The sequence below is a fragment of the Artibeus jamaicensis genome, unplaced genomic scaffold, assembly GCF_021234435.1.
Source record: "Artibeus jamaicensis isolate MK-2021 breed Jamaican fruit bat unplaced genomic scaffold, CSHL_Jam_final contig_465, whole genome shotgun sequence".
NCBI lineage: Eukaryota > Metazoa > Chordata > Mammalia > Chiroptera > Phyllostomidae > Artibeus > Artibeus jamaicensis.
In genome coordinates, this window is record NW_026521843.1 from 1,100,796 (window position 1) to 1,111,397 (window position 10,602).

At 65.7% G+C, this 10,602-nt stretch overlaps 1 protein-coding gene across 2 annotated transcripts; it reads left to right on the plus strand.

Annotated features, from left to right (window-relative positions):
- The first annotated feature begins 1,707 nt into the window (after nucleotides 1-1,707).
- COLEC11 (collectin subfamily member 11) lies at nucleotides 1,708-9,876 on the plus strand. Of its 2 annotated transcripts, none has more exons than XM_037151775.2 (7): nucleotides 1,708-1,943; nucleotides 3,602-3,745; nucleotides 4,167-4,238; nucleotides 7,135-7,206; nucleotides 8,051-8,104; nucleotides 8,810-8,905; nucleotides 9,080-9,876. In XM_037151775.2, exons 2-7 carry the CDS (start codon nucleotides 3,628-3,630, stop codon nucleotides 9,469-9,471), a joined length of 804 nt encoding a protein of 267 aa, XP_037007670.2. In that variant the 5' UTR covers nucleotides 1,708-1,943; nucleotides 3,602-3,627; the 3' UTR covers nucleotides 9,472-9,876. The 2 variants fall into 2 exon arrangements, with proteins under 2 accessions (XP_037007670.2, XP_037007669.2); XM_037151774.2 differs by having other exon boundaries at nucleotides 1,708-1,942; nucleotides 3,597-3,745.
- The last annotated feature ends 726 nt before the right edge of the window (nucleotides 9,877-10,602 follow it).

Sequence of the window (10,602 nt, forward strand, 5' to 3'; positions counted from 1 at the left end):
GAGGGCCGGATGCCGAGAACATGACGGGTGTGCCCAGGGGTTCTCAGCCTCTCAAGGGAGGGGACCTCTGACCCAGCCTGCCAGGTGGACGGACCCAGAGGACGTTCTGTTCAGTGAAATAATCAGGCGCAGAAAGAGTAACACCGTGATGTGTGTTGCACACACACGCACGCACACACACACACACCCCTTAAACCAGCTGGGGATAGTGCGCAGCTCCTCTCTGTGGCCCGGGTAGACTGACTCCTTCCACTTTAGTTTCCACAGCAGCTCTAGTCCTTCTGGTTTCGTCTTTCAACAGAAACTCAGCACAACCTTGTCCGCACCGACAGACCCTGCTGGGGTGACGGCAGGGCCCGAGCTACTGTTGCAGGGCAGTCTGGGGGAGCCGACGCCCCCCTGGCTGGCAGGGCGTCCAGCGCCATGTTCAGGGCTCAGAGGGTGCCCCGGCCTGGTGCTGACCCTCGGGGCAGACATCCAGCCTCCGCCAGAGCCTGATGTGGCTGGAGGGCTCCTCCCAGCTGTGCCGAGAAGCTCACGACACGCTGTCCCGGGTGAAGGTGTACAAGGTGTGCGCGTGCTCTGGCGGGCCTGCCCTGCAGCCTCTGATCCATGGAGGAGCAATGAAAGGAAACGGGGGCCCGGCTGGTGTGGCTCAGTGGACTGAGCGCCAGCCTGGGAACCGAAGGGTCATGGGTTTGATTCCCAGTCAGGCACATGGCTGGGTTGGGGGCCAGGTCCCGGGTTGGGGGTGTGAGAGGCAGCCACACGTCGATGTCTCCCTCCCTCAGTTCCCGCCCCCCCCCAAAGGGAACAGAAAGGAAGACAGAACCCACAGGGGCTGCTCTCCCAGCTCCTACTGCCCAGCGCACGCTCGCTCCCGCCATCACGCCCCGGTACCTACTGCACCTGGGAGTCGCACCTTGTTTTAAAAGAGGCTTCATTTGGTTTAGAGGGGAAGGGAGGGAGAGAGGCACGGATGTGTGAGAGAGACCTGGCTGCGTCCCCTGTCACACGCCCAGGCAGGGGACCGAACCCACAACCCAGGCACATGTGCCAACCAGGAGTTGAATCGGGGACCTTTCTGCTCTGTGGGACGACACTCGGCCAACTGCACCAGCCTGGATGTGTCTTTCTTGTATTTTAAAAGGGTTTCTCATTTTAGAGAGAGAGAAGGGAGGGAGAAGGGGAAGGAGAGAAATGTCAATCAGTTGCCTCTCCAGTGCCCCCTACTGGGGACCTGGCCTGCAACCCAGGCTTGTGCCCTGACTGGGAATCGAACCAGTGACCTTTCAGTTCCCAGGCCGGCAGTCAACCCACTGAGCCACAGCAGCCAGGGCAGGTATCTTTCTTAAAGACGCCCCACCCCACTGTATAGGCCGGGTCCACCCAGCCCACCACCAAGACGTGTCTGGGGCATGCGTTGCCTTCAAATGAAAGTTCGGCTAGTGGAGTGGGTTTGGGGACCCCTTGGGGCCTCGCCTGGACAAGCAGTAGCTGCACAAAGTGCTTCATGTGAAACCTGGGCGCGTGTCGGCCGGACTCCTCCTGTCTGATGGGTTTCCTCCCGGGCAATCGTTGTCGCCCTCTTTACGCTTCACTGATTTCCAGAACACTCGTGCTTGTTGCTCCAAAAACAAAACGAGAAGAACAGCAGAGATAGCGGGGGTGTGGGTGGGGAGTCAGGCCTCTCTGCAGGAGCCCAAGCCCCCCAGTCCCGATCCCCCATCTGCCTGTTCCCACACTCAGAGCACCGCCCTCCCCCAGCAGGACAGCGATGGTCTCCAACAGGAAGCTGTTTGCAGATAACGCCGGGGCGCCGGCCTGATTTGCTGGGCAGTGGGACGGCCCGGGCGCCCGGCCTCTGTGTGGGGGCTGCCAGACTCAGTGTCCTCGCGGGCCCCTGACAGTCAGGACACCCCTTCGCCTCCCGTGCGCCTCAGGTAGGAAACAACCCTGCCGGTGGCTCTGCCCCTGGAGACCAGCGCAGGGGGAGACACAGAGCCAGGAAGGCGGATTCCAGACGATCTGAGGGCGGCCTGGGCGGGAGGGGACAGGGCCTGTGCTGGGACCCAGGCCAGAGGCCCGAGTCCTTCAGGACCAGGAGTGCCAGGCTCCCTCAGCTTACCAGCCCAGGGGCAGTCGCCTCGACAGGGACCCAGATCCGGTGACGGGTTGTGTCCTGTCCTGTGCTGTCTCGCAGAGACGAAGCCATTTCTTCCCTCCCTCCCAGCCCAGGGTGCGCGGCAGTGTGGGGGCTGCCCCGGAGCAGCCAGCCTGGAGGGGCTGGGGTGGGGCTGGGCCAGTGATCTGTGCTTAGCAAGCCGCTGGTCTTCCTGGGAGCTGCACTGCGGCCGACCCCAGGTGAGGGCTGCACCTGCCCGCCAGGCTGTGCTCCTGGAGAGGAGAGCGCACGTCAGCTCCCAACACCTGAGACGCTTCCCAGTTCACGTCCCAGGGACCAAGTCCGGCCGGTGTGCCGGCCTGAGCGCAGCGGTCAGCGCTGCCCGAGGCGCCACCACCTCCTGACGTGCTGCCATCGTTCCTGGGAGGGCAGCTGAGCGGGGCTGAGTGTGTGGTGGTCAGGGGCCCAGGGCGGCCTCACCCTTGTCCCCAGCCCTTTGTGCTTGGTTCCCGGACCTTGCCCGCTGCCCCGAGACGTGGGTACTGTTCTCCGTGTCTGCTGTGTGCCCAGCAGGCTCACTGCACACGAATGCTGGCTTCCCGAGCTTTCATTCCTCCGGAGGCCCTCGCTGGCTGCGGGGCCGGGTTGCCATGTGGTGGCGGGCACACAAAGCCGCCACCGAGGGAGCACCGGCCGCAAGCCAGGCCCCAGGCAGAGCCCCGGGTGCCTCAGTCATGGCAGGGGTCCTGCCTCCACCTCAAGGTGACCAGGTGGACCGAGGAGATGCCGTTTGGCCAGGGCGCTGGTCCAGCAGGCACCCCACTGTCCCCAGCTGTGGTGCCAAAGTGCCACATCATGAGGGGCAGGTGTCAGACACTCCCCTAGTGACCCAGGGACAGCTTTCGACCTGCCCCTTCCAACTCCACCCCGTCCCACCCTGAGAGTCAGGGAGCTCCAGCTGCCCGGGGCGCTGTGGCTGAGCCTGGGCACCCTGCAGCGGGAAAGGGGTGACCCGAAGAGTCCGCATGCTGTGACACACTGTCCTGTGGGACTCCAGCCTGCTGTTCGGGGACGTGCGTCTGTGTGGGGACTCTGCTGCGGAGTCAGCAAGAGACGGGATCTCCCGTCCAGGGGCACAGTGCCCTGTGCGCTGGGTGGGACGGGCCAGGGGCATCGGCACGTGACAGGACCCAGCTCCCCAGGCCAGCCAGGCAGACCGCACGGCTCCCTGGCCTGTAAACACTCCTTCATGTGAGCGAAGGCCCAGTCGTGACGGACTGGGAGAGAGACTGTGTGCCAGCTCCCAGGACGGGGACGAGGGAGGCCCACACGGCCCGAGCCCCCAGGGCAGCAGCGCTGCCGTGGCCCCGCGGGAGGAGGGAGGCCGTGGCCCTGAGCCCAGCGGTGGCCTGCACACTGTCACCGGCTGCCTGCTGGTGGGAATTTCCGTCACTGTTTATCCCTTCCTTCCCTCAGGGGTCAGTGCCCTGCCCGCGCTCATCATGAAGAGGGCTCTGGCCCTCGTCAGCCTGGCCTTCCTGTCGCTGGCCCTGCCTGCACACGCGCAGCAGACCGTGGACGATGCCTGCTCCCTGCAGATCCTGGTCCCGGGCCTCAAAGGTAACCCCGCCCCACCCCCACGCTGGGCCGTGTGCCACCTGTGGTGAGACGGTCGGGCTCCTGGGGAGCAGATGGGGTGAGGCCCCTGGGGCCAGACTGGGAGCTGGCCAGGGGTGACCGGAGAGAAGGAAGCGCGTCCTGGTCGGCCCCCCCACCAACCCCGTGCGCTGATGTTCATACTCCTCTTTGCTCACACAAGGTGGGGGGGACGCAGTCCGGAGAGCAGCTGGGGAGGAGAGCTGAGCCCCCCATGGGGAGGTCAGTGTGGGAGAGGGTCAGGAGGAGAGGGGCCAGGTCTGGGGAGAGGGAGGCCCAGGGACTCGTGGGGGCACAGAGCGAGCTTTTTCTTGCTGCCCCCCCCCCCATCACACTGGGTCCTGCGCCCAGAGAGAGTCCTAAACGCGTGTGACTTCTTCCGCAGGGGACGCTGGCGAGAAGGGGGACAAAGGCGCACCTGGCCGGCCTGGAAGAGTGGGCCCCACAGGAGAGAAAGGTACCTTCTCAGCTGCCCGGAGCTCTGCACGCCAGGGCGCGAGAGAGGCCGGGTGGGGGGCGTGAGGGGACCTGACACCCGTGTAGGTTTCGGGAGGTCAGCAGCCTGGCGGTGGGGTAGGGCACAGAGGCCTCTGAGCCGTGCTCCTGGGCACCGGCCTGTGGGCTGCAGTGGGCCCTGGGCGGTGTGCACGGGCGGCGGTAAGCACGGGAGCCCACGCTGCACAACCCTCACCGGCCTCACCTGCAGGATGGGCTCCTGTGAGTGTTACACGCTCAAGTGCAATTGTGAGAGTGTGCAAACCACCAAGCAACCCTGAGGGCAGCCAAGGGACACACAGATGTGGGTGGGTGCGCAGTCCTGCTGACGTAGGTGTGGGGTCCTCATGGCCACGGTTGGGCGGCCCCCGGGCTGCCCCGAGCTCCGGCACCAGGCTGGACAGGCAGGGCTGCAGGCGGCCCAGCAATCGGGAGGCGCCGGGTGAATGGGGCTGCTGACTCGGGACGGGGTGGACCGCTCTGCTTTCAGGTTTGATCAGGTCGTCAGAACTCACCGCGGGAGTGCACTCCCCGCATCTTCACTCAGCATGAGGACAGTGCTGAGCTCACCTGGCCGGCCCCCAGCCGGCCCCGCAGCACCGCAGTCAGGCTGTGCCCAGCCTCCCGAACTATTGCAACAGCCCCAGGAAGGGTCCTGGGACCTGTGCTGTTAAGCCCACGTGCGGTGGTCTGACTCTTCTGAGGGGGCTGCATGCTCCTTTCGAAGCGTGCGGTGTGGCCAGTGACAGCCGTGCATGCGTGTGGGCGCTCCTCACGGTCACGGCTGGCCCCCACCACCCCCCAGTGCTAACGTTCCCGTCTCACTTTTCTCCCTGCTCATAAAAGTTAACTTAAAAGATAAAAAGTAAGCCAGTTCTATAGCTCACAGTTTAAAACATAGAACTGGTGCATGGAGCTCAGTGTCCTTCCCGACACCTCACGCATGGCCACAGTGGGTCTGTCAGTCCTCGCGTGGTCTCGTGGCGCGGCTGCCTCTCAGCGCCCTGTCCCTCTGCCTGTGAGAGTGCAGTGCCCATGCGTCGTCCGCACGCCAACCTGGGCACCGAGCGTGCCCCTCGGAGATCCGTCCACGGGGACTGGGCCTCCTCGTCTCGTCTCCCACGCTGGGGAGTTGCCACACGCGGTCTGCCTGGCCCACTGTTCCCGGGGACTCGCGATGCCCTGGGGCTGCGATGCCGCACACAACCTCAAACTGGCCCCTTTTTAGAGTGTGGGCGCAGCTGGAAGACACGCCCGGCCACGCCACCGCGTGGGCGCAGCTCCCGTGACGCCTCCCCGGGGGCCGAGTCGGCGCCTGGCCCCACAGGTGGTGTGCGTGCAGGCCACCCCTGCGCGCTGACCACGCCACCTCTGGGGGGTCCCTTCGGCCTCCGTCTACGGAGGAAGCAGAGTCATCGGTTCAGGGGTCTGAGGGGAATTTGTAGCTTTCCCGTCTTTTTGTCCGTCGTCGGGTTGTGTTTTTCTGTCTCTTTAAAGGCCCGTCTTGGGTTCTCTTCCTTCTGGGCTCATCAGGCGCTTCTGTTTCTGCTCGTGTCTCTGATTCTTTCCTTGGAGCCACCGGCCGCGGGGCTGTGGCCCGAGAGGGTGTCGGTGCAGATGCCGTGGTGCTGGCCCGCACGACCCCGCCCCCTGTCCGCCTGCGGGAGGGGATGACTTAGCTGCTGCAGAGAGTTCCAGGTCGCGGTGGCTGGAAGTCCAGCAGCCCGTGCGGTGGCTGCGCCGGGTTTCACGCGCAGACGCTTCTCTGCTCACTCGTCTGTGTCACCAGGCACTTGGCCACCTGTCACCGTCAGTCTCCTTTCCCGCTGGAAAGGCAGCGCAGGCCTGCGGCAGCTGCGGACATTGTCCTCGCACCTCCTAGAGCTGAGGATGGACTCTCTCGGCACGGAGGTGGCCTGCCTCGCGGCCGTTCTCCGTCGTCGAACCCCCAAGTTGAGTGCAGTTAGGGGCCGAGTGCCGGGGGACACAGCCTGGAGCCCTCGGAGCCCAGAGGGGAGGCGGCTGCGTGGACGCTGAGGGCGCACCGAGGCAGAGAGCCGCGCGCGGGGCTGCCGTGGCCAGGCGGGGTGGAGGCCGCTGGGCTCCCCAATGCACTCCGGGGTGGATGCCATGCTTCCCGCCCGAAGACGAGCTCTGGCCCCGCGGACTCACGGCGTCCAGGTCGCTGGGTTGAGAGCGGCTCTGTGCAGAGGCCCCCTGGACTGGCAGCCACAGGCCCACCCACACCCACGGCCCGGAGCCTTGCTCCATGGTGACAGGTGGCCGGCCTCACAGCCCCTGTGGTCCTGGGCCGCCCCTGCCTGCCGGTCCTCCCTCCTCCTCACCCTCGGGGGCCTCCCCAGGTCTGGGAAGCGGGGGTGGGGTGTGGGTAGACGGCTCTGTAGTTGCAAGAACCGCCTCGCAGAGTGGAGCAGACGGTGTCGGCGCTGGCAGTCACAGGGCTGGACGTCCCCACCTTTGCAACGTGCCCCCACACAGACTGTCCCCTCAGAGACAGCAGCTGGCACTGTGACAGGGCTCAGCGTGGGCAGCTCGTGCAGGGGGGGGGGGGGAGCCTCCCGGCCTCTGGGCGCTCTGGCCACGGTCCAGCTCGTGTCGACAGGACTCACACACAGCCTGTGCGGGGTGAGCGGGAAGGTGTGCATGTGCACACGTGTCATGTGTGCATGTATGTGTTTTGTGTGTGCATAGCATGGATGTGCATACACATCGTGTTGCAGCATGTGTGCGCGTGAACGAGTGTGTGTGTGAACGAGTGCGTGCACACGTGTGATGTCAGTGGGAGGGACGCGGCACCGCCTGTGCGTCAACCACCTGTGCCGATCCGTCTTCCTCAGGAGACGCGGGCGACAAGGGACAGAAAGGCACTGTGGGTCGCCACGGGAAGATCGGTCCCATCGGCTCTAAAGGTACGTCCACGCGTCCTGCCTCCCCTTCCCGCCCGGGAGGTCCCCATCGCGGGTCCTTGTCATGCTGCCCGTCGTCTCCAAGCCCCGGGGCTGGTGAAGGAGACAGAGGAGCCCGCTGGACGGAGACGGTCCGGCTCAGTGCCCCCCCCCACCCCCGGCAAATGCCCCTGAATCCACGGAAGGAGGGGTCGCTGGCCCTCGCTGGCCCCCGGCGGGGACTCAGGGCCTCCCCGGGAGGAGGAAGGTGGTGCCTGCGGAAGGTCCTGCAGCTTTACAGCGAATGCCCACCGTCTAGTTGTAGAGAAGCCAGAAGGCCGTGTGGCCGGGTTTTGTTCCAGAGACAGGAGGGGCAGGTGGCTGTGCGGAGGGTCCCACGCAGCAGGTGGCGGGAGCCCGGGTCTGGGGTGGCTGTGGGTGACCCGGCCACTCGGCTGCCTCTCTGGGCAGGGCCTGGAGGACCGGTTTCGCAGAATGGGGAGGCCCCTCGGCTCCAGGATCACGTGCTCTGGCTCACCCTGCTGTGAGGAGGGACCCAGACAGAACTGGCATCGGGTTTAGTGGCCGCTTGCTTGTGGCGTCAGGACGCGTGACGTCCGACACGTGTTCCTAGATGCCGTGGGGTGTCCCAGAGCTGGCGCAGAGGATGGCCACGGGGTGCTCTGAGACCCCGCGGGAGGGGCCCACCCCACTGCATACCTGGAGTGCGAGGATCGGGGTCCACCGACCATCACTCCCTGTGGTCCTGGGGCGTCCCCACCTGGGGGACGTGACCTGTTGTCGTTGAGAACTTGTGACACGTGGCCGATCTCTACTTGGTGACTTTGACTTTGCTTTTCTTTTTCAGGTGAAAAAGGGGATTCTGGCGATGCAGGGCCCCCTGGCCCCAACGGAGACCCAGGTATTGCTGAGAGGGTCCCAGGAACCCAGAACGCGTGTTAAAACCACAATTCTGAAAACGCGTGACTCCTGCCTAAAGCTGCCCCGGGCTGGGAGGCGGGGCCGTGGCTGCCCTGGGCTCCCCTCGTCCGCCACACCCTCGAGCCTGTTCGGTCCCGGGTCCTTCCACCTGCACACAGCCCGTCCTTCTGGGGCCTGCGGTCGCCTGTCGCCGAGTTCCACCCAGCCATGCCGCCCTGCAGCGCGGCATTCGCCCTCCGTGACCCCTGGGCTTCCCCTCATCCTGGACGTCCTTGCAGCCACAACCCCTCTGTCCTTCCACACAGGCCAGTGCCGCCAAGTCTGCACCCGCCCGGGGGCAGCCCTGAGTCCCCACATGGGCGCCCCAGTGGCTCCTTGGCCCACGGGCTGCTCTGCTCCATCCAGCTCTTAGGGGGGCGTCGCCTCCGCTGAGTCACGGAGACAGGAACCCCGTGTCCCCAACACTGACTCACTGCACCCCAGTCCCACCGCCGCCCTCGTCCCCAGGGCTTTGTCTGCGCTCCACTTCCATGGTGGCCACCCCGAGCCAAGCCCCACAGTCCCCTGGGTCTGGGCCCCGAGGGCCCCTGGGGTCTGCTGAGCTGCACGTCTGTTTTGGGGGGCAGCCCCTTCTTCCCTGAGCCCCGCCCTCGAGTCCTCTCCTGACACAGTGCCCGCCCCGCAGGCCTCCCCTGTGAGTGCAGCCAGCTGCGGAAGGCCATCGGGGAGATGGACAACCAGGTCACCCAGCTGACGACCGAGCTGAAGTTCATCAAGAACGGTGGGTTCTTCTCGGTGCCTTCTCTGTCCGTGCCACCCCCCACCCCGACCCCCCACCCCCAACCCCGGACCCCAAGGAGAACGAGGGCTGCCACCACAGTGCGTGTGTGGGCCGCGCCCACGCGCACTGAGTCTGTCGCAGAAACTCACTTTCCAGCACTGCCCTCCCCCGCAGCTGTCGCCGGCGTGCGTGAGACCGAGAGCAGGATCTACCTGCTGGTCAAGGAGGAGAGGGCCTACGTGGACGCGCAGCTGTCCTGCCAGGGCCGAGGCGGCACGCTGGCCATGCCCAAGGACGAGGCCGCCAACGGCCTCCTGGCCGCCTACGTCACGCAGGCGGGTCTGTCCCGAGTGTTCATCGGCATCAATGACCTGGAGCGTGAGGGCAGCTTCCTGTACGCCGACCGCACCCCCGTGCAGACCTTCCACAAGTGGCGCAGCGGGGAGCCCAACAACGCCTACGACGAGGAGGACTGCGTGGAGCTGGTGGCCGCGGGGGGCTGGAACGACGTGGCCTGCCGCACCACCCTGCCCTTCCTGTGCGAGTTCGACAAGGAGCGCGTGTGAGCTCGGCCGGCCCTCCGCACCCTGTGTCCTGTGGTTGGACAGGGGCCACGCGGGGCCGTCGTGGCTGAACCGGACCAGGGCGCCTGCCTAGGAGGGAGGGCTCCCGCTGTCTCCGGGGAAGAGGCGAAGCCTCCTCTCCTGCTGTAGTCCGGATGCTCCTTGCGGCCGCGCCGCTCGGGAGGGTCCCTGCCCCTGCCCAGCTCGAAATAGCCCTCAGGTGCCACCCCAGCCCCGCCGGCGGCGGCGGGCCTCCCATGGTTTCTGCGTGGAGAGGAGCCGCTTCACCGAGACCCACGTTTCTGTGCATTAGAGTCCAGGGCACGTCCCGCTCACTGTTAGCCAGTAGGTAGGGGCAGCTTTGCTTCGCTGCAAACCCAGGTGCAGGGGGAAGGGAAGTAAACGCTCCCGCACCAACCGTGGGTGTGCGTGCTGACTGTCTGCCGTCTCTGAGAGTTGCGTTTGGTCTCTGTCGTATCACAAATCACCCCAAACGTAGCGGCTTTTGACAAAAACACAAGTGTCCCTGCATTCCCATATCCAAGGCCTGCCTCAGGCCTGGTGGGGCCCCCGTGGGCGTGGGCAGGACCCCATCCCCACATTCCGCCTCCCCACCTCTGAGCCTCCAAGGGGGGCCAGAGCCAGCCTGTGGGCAAGCCACCACCGCCGTCCAAAATCTCGCCATTGGGACAGTCCGCAGGCCCAGCCTGCGAGCTGGGGGCAGGGACGCCACTGAGACATGCACACGGGAGGAGGGGGGGCCCTGGGAGCCATTCTGGAAGCTGCCGCCGTCACCATATTTGGGGCACAGGACACAGTCCCTAGTAAAAAGCATAAACACCTCATATTTCAAAGATGACACACAGACATGCATGTGTGAGGGAAACCAGCAGGGGCTGGGGGGCCCGGAGGGGGCTGCTGGACACCCCCAGGCCTGGTTGGGTCGGCAGATCTGTATGAGGCCCTGACACCGCCTGCCCGTGGCTGCCTGCAGTGTGGAGGTCTGTCTGGGCCCCAGGCTGTGCCGGAGGCAAGGGCCCCTTCTTTGTGCTGCCCGCGGAACACAGCCGTTACCGCTGGGCCTCTTTGCCCACCTGGCAGGGCCCAGGAGGAGCAGGGCAGGGTGGGGACTCT

Coding starts and splice junctions, on each gene's coding strand:
- COLEC11 (XM_037151775.2), top strand. CDS start 3,628: ATGAAGAGGGCTCTGGCCCTCGTCAGCCTGGCCTTCCTGTCGCTGGCC. Junction 4,239..7,134: donor GGGCCCCACAGGAGAGAAAG/GTACCTTCTCAG, acceptor CGTCTTCCTCAG/GAGACGCGGGCGACAAGGGA. Junction 8,906..9,079: donor GCTGAAGTTCATCAAGAACG/GTGGGTTCTTCT, acceptor CCTCCCCCGCAG/CTGTCGCCGGCGTGCGTGAG.